This window comes from Opisthocomus hoazin, chromosome 7 (assembly GCF_030867145.1).
Source record: "Opisthocomus hoazin isolate bOpiHoa1 chromosome 7, bOpiHoa1.hap1, whole genome shotgun sequence".
Lineage (NCBI taxonomy): Eukaryota > Metazoa > Chordata > Aves > Opisthocomiformes > Opisthocomidae > Opisthocomus > Opisthocomus hoazin.
The window spans coordinates 21,575,561-21,591,910 of record NC_134420.1 but is presented as its reverse complement, the minus strand read 5'-3'; the positions used below and the strand labels follow the sequence as shown (position 1 = coordinate 21,591,910).

At 36.8% G+C, this 16,350-nt stretch overlaps 1 protein-coding gene across 14 annotated transcripts in view; it reads right to left on the bottom strand.

Annotated features, from left to right (window-relative positions):
- The window catches only part of SOX6 (SRY-box transcription factor 6), a 386,542-nt gene that overhangs the window by 208,904 nt on the left and 161,288 nt on the right, over window positions 1–16,350 (bottom strand). For all 14 annotated transcript variants that reach the window (XM_075427559.1, XM_075427555.1, XM_075427560.1 and 11 more), the window contains one exon: window positions 13,633–13,843. In XM_075427559.1, coding sequence (XP_075283674.1) covers window positions 13,633–13,843 — 211 coding nt within the window. The remainder of the gene's footprint in view (window positions 1–13,632; window positions 13,844–16,350) is intronic.

Sequence of the window (16,350 nt, the reverse complement as noted above, 5' to 3'; positions counted from 1 at the left end):
ATTTATCAGATGTTTATATGATGCTCACATAATTTTAGAAACTGTCCTATGTTACAGACAAAACTAGAGGCCTTCTATTCTTTAAACAGATTTTTGTCCTGGTATAACCCCATTAGTGGCCTAATTTTATACGAGCTACAGTAGTATGAACTGATATAGTTTGCGTCTATGAGTTTTCTAACGTGTGTTCATCCTCTTAACAAAGATACTTCACAATTTGTGTTCCATCACTTACTTATAATGTCACCATAGACTTTCTTCACATTTATTTGGAAATACCTACTCATTTCCCAATTATGTGGAAATACTTATCCATTTTCCATTTATTCAGAAATAAGTACCCATTCCAACCAAGTTCTCCTACCCATTTTTCAAAACAAACTCAATATGGAAAATGGAAAAATAATTTTATATAATGATAGTAAAAATATAATGCTTCAGTACATTCTCATGCCACGATGATGACTCCTTGAGTGGGAAAAATTCTGAGAAGTTTTAATTTATCAGCGCACACATACCTGCATTTCTAACAAAGGTAAAACTTCTGGCAAATGATTTTGAGCTTTCCTTGAAGAAGGACTCACGTGTAAAGGTCTCAATATTTAATCAAGATAACAAATTTTAAATATTTTTATCACATAAAATTATTCCATTCTATTTTAACACAGTTTTGATTCTAAGCAAGAATCTCCAGCAGCACTCATCTCATATCATTACGTACTGGCAAAAATGTTTTTGTTTGCACTCACATAAAAGGAAAAGAAAAGCACACTGCTTATTAATATCTACTGAATTGTTGAAGAGGATTTTTAAGATACAAGTTAAAAGAATTTCATAATTTCAATTTCTCCTTTTCATTTAATAGTAGACATTCATTAGGACCCACACACTGTAATAAATTATAATAATTTCAAACAAGAATTAAATTACTAGGTACCTAGTGAAAGAGCCATTTTTCCTTAGGTACCCTGTAATCTAACTGTCAGATTTAAAATCTATTCCCAATCAACTCTTCACAACATTCACATTTATTCATCTATGCTAAATTAATAAAAGGTGTGAATAATACTGACAAAATTGATCATTATTGTTCATGTAGATTTAGAAAATTATAAGGTAATCTAAAATATAAAAGGAATTGAGGGAAACTATTACAGTTCTTATAAATAAATTCATCCTTTGCTATATTTTTTTAAGTCAGGAAAAATCTTCAACATTAATTTCTTTAGATTGACTAGTAAAGCTATTTAATAAATTGCACATTTCAGAATAGAACTACTTTTTTATTTCAAAACTATTAAAAGTTGATGATGACTCTAATGAGAGTTCACCCAAAACCTTAAAAAGTAATGCTGAAATACAAAAACGCTATCCATGTCAGACTGTATACAAATTTTTTGTAGGTTGAGCCTAGGATATGCTAAGCACCTTCCATGAGGTCCTGTGTGAGCTCAGGTAACACGGAAGTAAATGGGAACTGAGGTGACTCAGAATCTCTTGGAATCCAGATCAGATCAAGTCCAGCAACTCTGAATAGCAGGGCAAGTACCCCTGCCCTTTATCTGTGTAAACAGGTAGAAAAGGGGACAGCATTCTCCAAGGAATTAAAGGTATTACACAATCATCTTTCCTTATATTACAAACTTATCTGCAACCAGAAGCAACCATTGGATGTTATTACAGCTCTACATGAAACGAAAGACGATGTCTGCATTAGACTATCCCATCCTTTGCACATTTGCAGTAATTCCTAGCATCTAACCTCACTGACCCTCTCCCCCCTAACGGGGATCCCTGCAGATAAAGTAAAGCATGTCAACATCTGTTCCCATTCACACCGATTTTAATTTACAAAAAGAGCTTTGCTATTTTCAGAACAGGCTCCAGAGCACAATGACAGATTTAAGGCCTTTAATGGGGTTGCGTTTTGAGAGTGTCAGCATTTCATATTCATCAGGACTTGATTCTAAGGGGCTGCACCAAAGGAAGCTGCAGGGGGTTATGGAGCCACAGCAAGGGTGTTCTCCTCACTACCACCCTATTTACCTGTAAACCAGCTGACAACAGTTTAATGTCCTTAACAAACCTCTGTGTTTGCTGCTCTGACCAGAAACCAGAGGTCCAGAGCACCGGTGATACAATTCCTTCTCTTCCCATTTTCATTCTGTGCATTCCTTCCACCACAACACACCTTTCTGAAATTCAGCATGTATTCCTGGAGGAATGTTTTCCATGCTGCTTTCTCATGACATAGCTCTGTTCTGACTGACTTTTGAACCCACTCATTTTTGTGAAAGCAAAGCTAGGCCAAAAGCTCTGTGTGTTTTGGAATTTTGGTTTGGTTTGCGTTTTTTTAAACATAGTCTTAGGTCTCTCCTGCTCTGCCATATCACAAATTTCACAAAAACTAACCATCATTTTTCTAAAGTTCTTTTAACTGGAATTTATTTATAGATTACCCTTGTAAATCTAAAGAATTTATCCTATTAGAAAGTTGCAGAGCACACAGACTGTGAACATCACCGTTCTACAAAAACAATTCACACAGTTTCAGGGAATTCATAGTGACTTCAACTAAAGTTTTCCATCTCCTTAAGAGGGCTTAATTGGTTTTTTTTTAAGATATACAATAAGAAGAACAACTTGGAGGAACAATGCACAAGTTGTGTTGTAATCATGTAACAGCTAAGACATGAGCAGCTGAGCAGAAGGAAGATGGGCAGTGGAATGCCGTACAGTAATCAGCACTGTTGACTAATCAGAATTTGAGACACTAGAAGGTAATAAGGGTATTATAAAGAATGGCTTATTGAAGGAGCAGCTGTTTATGTGTAGCTCACTGTTTAAATGAGTTTCACTAGATTGCCATGGTATGTTTTGGTAAAAATGTTTTACTCGGGGCGGGGGGGGATATTATATCAGGAGGAGCAAGCACGAGGGAGTAAATATCTGGATATCATGACCACAAGTATACTAGTACAAGCAGTTATCTAGGTTCTGGGGAACTCTAAAAAATGATATATATTCAGTAGCCCTGGAAGTTACAAAAGAATATTCATTACTTAGGCAAAGCCTAAATGTCATCTTTGTTAGCCTCCACCACTGAGTGTTGTTGCCATGGGCACAAGAACCGAGGTGGTTATGAAGGGTAATAGACAAAGGAAAAAAACAAGGGAAAGTATAATGAAAATCAACTACAGAGCCATTTCCAGACATTTATAGTTGTACCAGCAGCCAATAAACACAATAAATAAATTCAACCCAATTTACAAAACAAGCCAATTATAATACCCCTCCTCATAAACATAATAATAAAATAGCACTATGATCTCAACTAGGAAAATCTAATTAAATAATGTAAAGTCCAAAAATAGAAATGATATTCAAAATCGCACCAGTGAAAGTGACAACTGACCACAACTTTCAGACAATAATCATGTTATTCAAATCTCTGTGCCACAGGGTTGTTCGACCTTTTTTTGCTTGCTTGTTTGTTTTCAGAAACCAACTTACAGTTTTGTTTTTAAAAATATCTTTGAACTGTTGCGAGCCGGAAAGAGACTGCCTAATAGTAGTGGAAATTTATTATAATCCATTATTTAAAATATTCTACTTTGTACAGCAAGGACTTGGTAATATTTAAAAGCAGTCAGCAAGCAGTGGAAACTCTGGTATCTTTTGTAACAGTTCACATGTCAAACTGGCGAAGTGCCCACACTGTACGGCAGAAAAATCTATTTAATGTCTGCCCCACAAGGCGACATGAGGCTTGATTGGCAGAAAGCAGAGAGTGGCTTTTGATCATGTGTCCTAACAAGCAGTTCCAGCTCCTGTCTCTTCGGCTGAACGGCTCCACATTACCTATTCAAACAGAAGTGACAGGCCACTGCACTACACTTTGGCTCTAGTCTCACGCAGTGGGAGCTATGCTGGAGACAGAGCCACTGATTAAATATATCACTTTTTCAAGACAAGCAGGTTGTCTGAATCAAAGTTGGACAGAATAGACTCAACATTATTAAAAGAGGATATAAAACTGGAGTTGAGTGATGTTAGGCCAGTTTGTACAGCCTCAGGGATTCACAGACTGACAAGGGGAATAAGGAACAGCAGAACTCATAAAGCAGGGTCAGAAATTAGCTGTGACACCTTGGCCATTTTCCCATCACTTCAGGGCCACTGTGTTTCAAATCCTGCAGTCTCTTTTTGGCCTTTTTTAAATGTTTTAGTGCGCACGGAGGGGGAGGGAGGACATAAAAATCGTTAAGCACTGAAAGTTGCAAATTGCAGTTTTACAATAAAAGATAAAATATTAGCCACATTTTCCCACCTAATATACAGTGTGTTTTCTAATTAGATTAGGGCTTTTTACTTGTACACTCATCAGCCAAATTATTGTCACCAAATAATTCATTGATACAGCACTAGCTGCTCTTGCTTTAAGAAATAACTGAAAGCTGAGGAAAATGACTGAAGAGATGCTTATTACATTGCCCTGTTAGCTCATTAACAAGTTGATTTGATTCTTGAGGTTGTGTGTCTGGCTACTGTCTGTCGTGTTATCTGATACACATACACAGAAAGGCAACGGACACGATACGCTCTCTAGTCATTATCTGACAGAAATGACAGATACCCTGAAACCTGGAGGAACCAATTCTCTGGCTAAACTTTTAACTACAAGTATAAACGCAGATATAACCGAACCTATTAATAAAGCTGCAACAACCACATTTAAACAGCTAAAAACACAAACAGTCCACAGAGGAAACAGAAACTGAAGTAAAGGAAGCTCATTTTACTTAGTGATGCATGTGCATGCCAGATCTACAAAACTACTTCTGAGCTATTCAAAGTTCTGTAAAAAAAAAGTTAAAATTATGATACAAAATCTAGATGGCTTTTTTCAGAACTACTTCTGCAGTAATTCCATTGAAATTAATAGAGTCACCTCAGGAATAAACTTGGTTCTATATTTATTTTTTGGTACAGCAAGTCCTTCTGACATTTTAACAAATCTTTGCCCAGTGTGTTAGTTTTTGTTTCGCTGTAAATATTTAAAAGTAATCTGCTTGTTACATATTTAAGGTACAATGATAAGGACTGTTAAGACCTACACTGAGAATCAGAGCTGTTTGAAACATTGAAAATGCAGGTAAATTTGAAGATAAAGTAGAAAGAGCCGAATCCTGTCCTCATGCATATCCACTAACACATACAGCACAGCTATAAATGCGAACAGAATTCAGTCTTAAGGTGGTGTTCAGCTAACAGGAAAATCACTACAAAGCTCTCAGTGTTTTTGGTGCCACTGCAGGCTCTCTAGACTGTAGACAGTTCCTCCAGATGGGCAAAAGAGCCTGCTTTCTTCAACATTTTCAAACAAATGAAAGCCAGAAGAGTATTCAACATTATTTTTTTTAGGTTCAGTGGAAATCATGATTCACCGTAGAAGGTGATGTCGCATCAAATTCTTTAAGAAACGTGAGCAGGCAGCAGTGCATGATAGCTTCATGTCGAAATATGGCAAATGGTTATGTAAAGCATTCAGTAAAACAGCTAACAAAAAGGAATATGAAAATAAACAGACATTCATACATAAAGCACTGTGCCCAGGAACTCTGGACAAATATATAAGTAAAACTAAAAATATTTTATGACTAATAAAAGAAAACAGCTACTGGATACATTCCAAAATGCTAAGATGTAGAACAAGACATTTTGGCACGGCTTTCCTGATTGGCAGCCCATGTTAAAGACCGACCCAAAACTGCAGCAGAATGGGCTCTTCTAGTCAGGATGAAGCAAGGCTAGCAGAAGCTATCTGCACATGTTTACGCAGGACTTGCCCTCATGACTATATTTAACAAGGGCTATTGCACTCTTCTTTCATGAGTATCACAATCTGAACTCTACAGAAACACCACCACTTCTTTATGTTATTAAAGTAATAGAGAATAGAGAGGATTTTGACACATTAACAACTATTAACTCTTGCTTCATTTTGGAGATTAACATGACAATGAGTAAATACAGAAGAAGCCTATACTACAGATAGGAATTAGAAGGATTCACCACAATCCAATATACACTTATGAAGCACAGAAACCTGTAGTTCAGAAAACTGAAATATGCTTTGTTCCTGGCTTTCACTTTGCGCTCATCAGCTATGCACTGGGAAGTGAGAGCACACATGCAGGGCTAAAACTCCAATTACACGAATTAATAAGACCTAGATAAGATCTAGATTGAGCATACTACCACTGAAGTTCATGATGAAGCCCTTCTTGGCTTTAAAGGTACCAGACCATTCCTACAGTGCAGAAGCAGAGGCCTTAAAATAAACCACATCTGAGACCACACCTGGGGTGCCGTGCCCAGTTCTGGGCTCCCTAACACAAGAAAGACATGGGCATACTGGACAGAGTCCAGCAATGGGCCACAAGACAACCAACTCATTGGAGCATCTCTCCTATGAAGAGGGGCTGAGAGAAGCCGTGAGTGTTTAGCCTGGAAAAGAGCAGGATCCAGGGAATAATCCGTACACATCTGATTGCAGGAGTAAAGAAGATAGAGCCTCTCTTCTCAGTGGTTCCCAGTGACAGGCCCAAAGGCAAAGAGCACAAATGGAAATACAGTAAATTCCCTTGAAACATAAGAAAAACCTTTTTTATTGTAAGGATGACCAGACACTGAACGCGTTGTGGAGTTTCCATCCCTGGAGATACTCAGAAACTGATGGGACATGGCCCTGACCAACCTGTTTCTGGGTGATCCTGCTCTGAGTGGGGAGGTTGAACCAGACAATCGTGAGCAGTGCCTTCCCACCTCAGCCATTCCGTGATTCTCTGAATGTATGAATGTATTGCCATTGAAATAAACACAGTAAGGCTTTTTCAAGTATTGGCTGATATTCTTGAAAGAACAAAGCTGCTTTTGATGATGACATCCTAAATTTTATGATGTTGAACTGAGCAGTTCTTTGTAAAAAGGATAAACTCAAAATCCAATTTGCTCCCTCACTTTATAAACACTCTAGATTTCCACATTTTTTAAGCTCAAATTCTTCCCATTGAAAGCTTCAGGGAAAATAAAAATGTCTAAAAAATACTTGGAGAGAGTAGTATTGTAAATGGAAAAAATGAACTACTGTTTTTTTTCTAATTCCTACTTGTATTCAATAATACACAAAAGTAACATTGACAATGAATGGATTTAGTCTCCTTAACATAATATTTGTTTGGGGTTAATTAGCATGTCTGAAGACTAATCTTAATAATTGTTTGTTGTTTCCACTGGAGGCAGGTTTCCCTCATGAAAGAAGTGGCATCTTGAAGTTTCAGACTAAACCACAGAGGTAAGAGTAGCTGCTCACTCTGTTCGATGAACAAGACAGCCTGAGCACGTAGCTGCCTCACGCAGCCAGGCAGTGAATGCCTCTGTCTCTCTTGTGGCAACAAAATAAAGTTGTCAAAATTATTTTTAAGTAATGATAAGGTATCTAAACCAAATACTGTATAGAAAAATAAGGAATATATCAGTATTTAAAATGTATATGCTGCTGAGCATTTTTACTGTCATTTCTTTACGAAAAGCAGATCTAATTAGCCATATCTCTAAAGTGCGTACCTAGCATTTTTATTATGTATTATAACATTTTGCTTAGAGTTGACATTTTTATTCTGACAAGCACTGTCTGGAGAGCTCTCAATAAATAATACATTTACAATTTTCAGTAAATAAGCACTGGACACAAATCGTTATCCTTACTTACAGCTGCCCCTCTCTAATAGTGCTTTTACAAGTAAGGTGACTATTCAGTCTAATGCAATACTCTCAGTGCTGGAAAGATATTTTCATTCATTACCCCAGTCACAAGCACTTAAAGCACTTTTAGGCCCTGTTGCAAAACAGCAGGAATGGCAAAGCAAGTAAGACCAACTAAAACTAAAGTTCATCACCAAAGAAATCTGAGGTCATTCACCCTACAGAACTTGGAAAAGACAATGAAACACAAGATCAGCCACATTTAAGCCCTATCTTTCCCTCATATTTTTATATTTACATTAGCAATTTTAGAAAGGGAAGTATTGCAGTCTAGTCCCTACTGTTAACCTGATGACTACAAAATGTATTTCAATTCCCATTTTAAAGCATGATCTGATCATAACGTTGTTTGTGTCACAGTACATCAGAAACTAATGAAGTTTGATTTTATTTTTCTGCTGCCAAGATCACGCAACTGAAGCAACTCTCCATATTTTTACAGCTATTGACTCACATTCACCACAGAGCCAATGTCAGCTGTACCCATTCATACTGAACTTGCATTTCTGACTGCCCTAAGGAAAAAGCTGGCTTTTTAGATATGCTTTTTTAATCATGATTTTATAGTACTAATAACACACAAATAGTGTAAAGATAGCAGATCTTACACCATGTCTAAAAATAAGACAAAAACGTAGAGGAGCATAGTGCAGAAAATGACATGGAACTGGAAGCATGGAGAAAAGTAAAAATTAAATTAAATTGTATCCAGCAGTGGACAATGTCAGAATTGAGAGGTACAGTGTAATTAAACAAAAAGATGAGATGATCTCTGGAGGTAAGACATCGGAAAACACAGTCACTGGGGGGAAACTGGTTGGAATGGTCAGTAGGTCTTGGTGTTGAGAAGATCTCTCCCTGTTCAGTTTAATCTGCTCCTGTCTACAGCTGAAATTCAGAGACAATGAGGAAAGGCTGAAAGCTCGTTTGCTCTAATGAAAAAGATTTTACTCATCTCATATATTCAGGGCTGATTAAAGACATTGCCTCAATGTAATGTGAGCATCTCAAAATGGTGAAAGTTACAACTGAAATGGTTTACAAGCGCCCACTTATAAAACACAGTACGTGAAACTTTAAGTTTCTTTATTTCCCAGTGAAGTCAACAGGAAATGTGTACATATTTGTGTGTGCAATACTTGAGTATATTGTCCTTACTGGCACGATACAAAATTTTATAGGGGAAGTGTTAATCTATTTTCAGTCAATATAAAGAAAAGCCTTCAATTATTATTAACTAATGAAGCAGAAGGAAAAAAATCAGCAAACACAAAATCAGAAAAACACCACTACTGAGTAGTGTAATAAGATTTTCCCTACTGTACATAAAATGAATAATACATGTGAATCCTTAATTTTTAATTTAGATATCTTTAGACGTATTATATATCACTATGAGTTACATATATGCATCCAAAGAGAGAGAGTACAAACAGGTGCACATGACAGAGAATAGATGGAAATTTATGAATATACTACTCTTTATATAGATGTTCATTATTCCAACATGCATACATAAAAATCTTTGATCTCTGAATGTTCAGCTATGATCTTCAAGGAGGAAACAAGAATGGGAAGCAGTTTATAAAAAGCTTGTGCTAGAATTGTGAACTGAGCTTGGCTGAAAAATGATACTGTATACATCGCTCAGAATCAAGGTCAAAAGTGAATTAGGAATCCAGGCCCTCAGTAATGAGGGCTTAGCACTTAGCAGAAATTACATGTCCAGTTTCCAGCTCAGAAGTGCCAGCTGACCTGCCAACCTAGCATTCCAGATCTGAAAGGGGGAAACCTGCTTTCCTAGCTACAGACAAGATGTGTACTACTAATTATTGCTCGTAGAGGCTTATGATGAAGTACGGTAGGATAGTTGTCTGGAAGCTAATTCTCAACCTAGAATTCAGGCAGCCCAGGCAATGTAAATCTGTCTCACAAAAGTAATATAAGTAATATTCTTAAAGAAAGGTCTTTTACTGAAGGGGGGTATGAAGGGAAAGCAGCAGCCTGACCATAATATTTAACATAAACTCTTCATTTGAGCTGTAAAGAGGTTTAATACTTCACTGTACTGGAGGATACTGCCAAAGAAAAAAGCCAGTAAAACAATCCTGCTGCTCATAGAAAAACTAAGAAGATGAATATATTGAATTTATCCAAGAGGCCCTAGAGTCTAGTGTTGTTGATTAAATTAGACACCTGTTCATTTCTGACCTCTTCTGTCTTATGAGAACACATGTCAGCAAAGTCTTTACATACTCAAATTAACTCTAAATATTTGTAGCATCCTTTTTTTTTCCCCCAGTTACAATTTTCTCATCAATTTTCTGATTTCAGAATCATTCCAAAATAAGACATAGGAATGCCTTAATGTACAAAGTATGCAAATACTGGACCATGAAGTCAAAAAATGTTGTTTATCCTGTCATGTTGGTAATCTTTTTTCAAACTAGAAATACTGCTAAAAATGTACCTAAAGTATATTCAGTCCTGTAAGAGGCGCTCATGTTCCCAGTACTGCACACAAGACATGACACTGGCTGAAGCACTATTATTAAAGAGAGATTAAAACAGCTGTACATTATGCTGAAGCACTCACTCTTTCCTTTACAAACAGACGGTCCTGGATTACAAGCAGCACTTGACCATTTAAATCACTACAACAACCAGATTTAACCAGCTGGGCCATATTCTCTTAGGCAATGCCTGTTGACCTCCTCAGTCACAGCTGCTCAGATGCAATTCTCATTAGACAACTTATTTTCAGAAGCCAAAGGACTCTGATTAAATATATCTATTTAGACCTGATAAAGTCTTTCAGTATACATTTATTTTCCGACGTTATGAAGTACAACGGAGACCACAGTAGTATATACAACCATAACAGACACCTAATATACGAGGGTACACCACAAAATATTGAAGTATTTGACGCCAGCAACTCATATTACTCAAATTCAGATCCTACAGATGGAGCAAAAAGTTACTATAACAACATTAAAAGAAACTTGTTGCTCTGCTCACGTGGGGGTTAAACCGGATGACTGGAATTCCGAAGTTCTTTATTCCAGTTCTAACTCTACAATTAACTTGACATATGACCGTATGTTAGCCCATTTCCCACAGCTACATCACTAGTCATGGAGCTCCTCCCTATAAAAGATGCTAAGATGTACTATTATTTTATTCAAAGGAGTGATGTAAGACTTCAAGCCCCACAGATTTTACACAGTAGCATATAGTAGAAATACATGTCTTTTCCCCATTGCATTCATTAAAGCAGCTATATTATGCTCTCTATTTGCTCAAAAAATCAGCAGGTGTTTTTCAGTTTGGGTAAGCAATTTTGTGACAGATCAGTACTTATTATACAAAGGGCTCCTCAACAGCACTGGCTGCATACCATTTTAGGAAAAGAACTCCATATAAACCTGTTTTAAAGGATAGATGTTAAAGACCATCATGTAAGCTGCATGTGTGATTAGGCTATTAATTAGGTTGTTTAAAAGAGACTATAAGATGGCAAAATATTTTCATAATTTCAGACCTCATTTCTCCAACTGACTCTGAATTGAATGAGCTGCAGCACCCACAGTCACAACAAAGATCAGTCTTAAGAAGTAATTATTTTAAAAATGTTATTTTATTGCAATCAAACAAGTATGGAGAGTTTACTTCTTTTTAATTCGGAGAAACCTCTGAATACTGAAATCTGTCACAAGAATTTTGGTACACCTACTCTACACAGAAGGTTAAAACCATTCAAATTCCTAAGTGTAACATCCCAGAGAATTTCCAATCTTCCTATTAATGCTTTTTCCATATTAGTTTATATGGTAACAGTCAGATGTTCATTAATTATTTTCTCTAAAATCGAAGCGATCTTTTTATCCTACAGAAAATGTTGGATAGATTGAAAAGAACTTAACATGAAGATACAGTCAATTACCTTTGAACTTACAGGCAGGCTTTAGAACAGTTTTCCAGTATAATGCGGTCCATAAAAGGAAAGATTATTTTATAGATCAGAAATTACCTTTATTTCACAGCTGGTGAGAACATACAGCATGGAAGGCTCAGACACAGTGAGAGGGATCTCTGCTGTGCACATACCTCTCTTAAATCAACTAGTGTGTACTAATACAGAGGAAGTGCAGAAAATTCTTGAGAATTCATACAAAAATAAGCTATGAAATGCTTGAATCCTTACAGTAAGATACTATGTTTAAATTTCTTGATGCACATTTTTATTAGCACACTGTTCAGTATACTCCTGGAAAAGTCTTAGCTGTGGTGTCACTATAATCAACAGCAACTTGTATACTCCTGCAGCAAAGTATGAGCCAAGACCTTTGATTAGCATGGAGTGTCGAACGACTGTTACTGACTGTAAAAAACAACTTTGCCAAAGTAACGTTTAAAATAGTTTTCCTCGTCTAACCACCAAATCTAAGAAAGCAATTTTTAAAAGAGTGATCTTTACAGCTGAAAACAGACAGATGGTAGTAAAGAATCTGGGACATTCTCTCTTTCGAGATGTTTCACCAGCTTCAGAAAGGACACCTATAGAACACATTTATCTATGTGCTGGCATTTAACAATTATGCCAAGAAATCTGAAAGCCTACTTCCATCCCTACATTATTTTCTCCCATATTTAAACATACCATTGTATCAGCAACAATTTTAACTTAAATCTACATTGCTACCTGGAGCCAAGGGATCCTAAAGTGCGCTGTTTGAAGCGCATTGTGACCATACCATGAAACTGAGGAGGTAAAATCATTCTGAACTCATTCATATTTCAAAGAAAAGAGGGACCACAACGTTCTACTTCCCTGTGGCTCTACTACATTTCAAATACTCTTCCTGGGTTATTTTTAATGCCACAAAATAGCACTGGTAAAATAACTGAGAGAATCCACACAGATGCCTCCACACCTGTTTATCTCTTTCAGAGCCTCCTGCTCTCAGATCCTCCCTGGTTCAAACTCACATTTGAGCTCACAGACTAGAAGGCATCATCACAGAAGCAACCAAGACTTCATTCTACTTGACTTGAGGAGAGATTTTCATAGTGGACCCTGACCGTGTACACATATACCGATAAACTCATTCTCCAATTCTGTTTAGTTCCTATCAAGGCCAAAATCTTAGAAAAACCGAAGAAAATACCTGAATAAGGACTGAATACATAAACTGCCTTAGAGCTCAAAGATTTGTTCTCATTTTTATCTCTCTCTTAATATTTGTAACAATATCTGAGCAGACTGTAAAAAAATTGATTTCTTCAGACGCAATTCTAGATATGTAGGTCAGAACTAGGTACTCTTTACACTTAAAACTGTTTTACATTCTCCTAGCCACAGATACTGGGTCATTAAGCTAATGAAAGATGAGAATTTCTAAGGCAAAACAAACCAGCTCGTGTTTTATTCATTCCTATTGTTTAAAATATACATTTATCTTTTAAAAGAAAAAATACCACTGAAGAATATCCCTCACAACTTTACAAGCAGTTAAGAATTCAGCATAACCTTTCAAGAATTGAGTTTTCACCTAAACTGACATTCTTGCTTTGAGTCACAGACAACCAACACAATTTAGAAAGTTTTTAAAAACTGGCATATTTGTCCAAAATCCTAATGGATCTCAAACTACCATTGCCATGGTAACCTGTGAATAACCTTATCCTAGCCTTTTCCAATTATGCAATTTTCTGGCTCTTGATACCCAAGACATTCTTTATGCCATAAAAATTGTAAGGTTTGGGGGTGGGGAAACTGTATCGGTCTTGTCCAACACATACCCTCTTGCTCAGTCCTGGTCATTTCTTCTAGTTTCTTCTGCTTCAGTGTGTCCACCACATCTGCAAGGCTTCCTTTGCGGCGTTCTGGCGTTCCAAAATTAACACTGGTCATTAGCTCACTGCGGTCACGACCTCCTTCGTCCGGCTTGTTTGGTGAGGTAGAGGTATTTCGGAAGGAATATAGGGAACATAACTTATTACTCTCTGACTCCTGCAAAGAAATGATACAGTGTGAAAACATAGGCTATTCTCTTACATCAGAAGGATTTCAAACAGGTAAAAGTTGAAAGTGTTATTTATTAGTCTGTGATCCTAACGAGCATACATGTATCCTCCAATTTCTAAAATGAGCGTTAGGATCTGAATTTCTCAGTTTCAGTGCTTGACAGGGGCCCTATTTTCCTTAAGATCAGTCCTCTCCATGCTTCTAATGATCATACTTCACGCTTGAGATACTCCTCATCGAAGAGTTTCCTTGTTAGAAACAAGCCACCTCAACACCTTTTTTCAATTAATTTATTAAGCTTTTACAGTTTTCTTTAGTTCCTTAAGCAAGGGTAATACGTGTAGCAATGAGAGAGAAAATACAGGCAAGGATAAATTATTCCTGGATAGATCCTCTGCTATAGGAAAACAACACAGCTTTAAAACTAGAAAAAGAGGCCAATAATGACTGAGGAGCAAGGAATCTACTTCACACTTAAACAAAGCTTATGGTATGTTTCTACCTATGCTCATTCATTGGTCTGTAAATTAAATGCTTTTCTTAAAGAATGAAGGTTATAATGCTCCTAATACACAGAAGGAGATGTTACTTTCCAGGCTAACACAGACAAAAACGAGGAAGGAAATGAGTTTATCGCAGAACAAGTCATGTATGCTGATACCTGGGTATTGAGACTACACTGTGTCAGAGAGGATGTTGTATAGTCAAAAATACAGAAAGAGAAGTAAAAAGGATTGATCTCCCTTGTCAACAGATAACATATAGTATTTAAGCAATAAGCTAAAAAAAAAAAGACATCAAAAAGCAACCAGTAATGTCAGTTCTCAGTTTTGTGATATCACCCAACAGTCAAGCCCTTCGTGAACTTCTCTGGCTCAGACTCTTCATTCTCCCAACCACAGATGCAACAGTCGCTGCATCTGTGCTTTCATTCTTTCTGCTAAAAAGAGCACAAATTCTTCAGTTTGCCCTCAAAAACTCAACCATGGGAATTTCGCGCACACTTCCCTTTCCAAAATTAATCTATTTTAATTTTAATAATACCAGGCTAGGAGTGCTAAAAATTGGGGGTAAAAGAAAAATTTGAGGTTTTTTGTTTATGGTATGCCTGGAAATGTCAGTGTGTACATTTCATGTCATAAAACAGATTTTCTTTAGAGAGTAATAATAATAGTGCCAATATATTTAAGAATTAAGGGATTAATTAACAGTTGTATCAAAAATCATTCTCCCAATGCGTAGTGTTCCCCACAAACAGTAATATTCCTACTACTCTATGAGCTAAAAATACCCATCTACAGAGTACCGAAGAAACTTATATTGGAAAATATCCCAGGTGAAACAAGGTCTGAAGAAAGATGGACTAGAGATAACCATCGGCAACAACACCAGACATAAATCTTTGCTTCACTCTGGAACGGATTAAGAAGTAGCTGTGCAACGTAACAGAAAGAGCAACACTAACAATGAGCAAGTGTGGTAACTAAGGGCCGTGGACTGCATAGAAGGCGGCGGTGACAAATCATCATCAGTCACAGCAGTACATGATCAACACAGCACTATTCTTGCCATTGGAGAAGGAGGCAGCATTTGCTAGTGATGATGAAAATTTATTTATTCAGTAAGACAGGAAACTAGAAGAAGACGCTATTGCGTCTCAGCAGTAGCAGCACCCCTGTCAACACAGTAGGAGTGACAGAAGTTTTGTAAGCACACACAGAAAGAAAGGTGACATGGAACAAGAACTTTACCTTCATTATTTCGTCTATCAAACATTAAAGAATTTTCCATTCCATCCATTTGTATTCATTAAAGAATCAAACATCACAAAGGACAACAACAGCTGAGACAGACCACGTACAGAGCTGAATTTGTTAGTTGCCTTTAGAAAACGAAGGCTTTCATATTTTCAGTTGTTTCTGAAAACTACTTTTCACTTTTCTTAAAACTTGGTCTAAGTTACAAGGGAGATGAAAAAAGCATCTGCTAATATTTTTCATATTTAAAACTTGAAATTATGTAATAGATTTCCTCAATGAAGAATTAATACTATAAACATGGCATTTTCACCTTTGCAGACTGCAGTATAAGAGCATCTCAGTAATTTTAAAGGCGTTTGTTCTCAAGAAAGTAACATCCTCTTACAGTAAATGAAGCATATCCATCAGGCTCAATGCAGGTTCTTGCTCTCAGCAAGGAACACTAAATCTATTGTTTAGGCCAGAAACAAGAAGATAAGACTAATCTGTTTAGCAAGTAGAAATGACTAAATGTTCTTTCTCCTGGTAACCTATCCCCTCTCTTGTCTGCATGCTTACATGGTCCAGCACAACGTTCCTTCGCTGCTAATGAAAGACTTTCCAAGTCCTGCCTCTATTAGGCAGCACATGCACACTTCTTTTTCTTGTCCAAAAGACTGCAATGTCCATAATGAAGATGACATAAGTTTAAACTTCATGCAAATTATGTACATTTATGGCATGAAGGCAGAA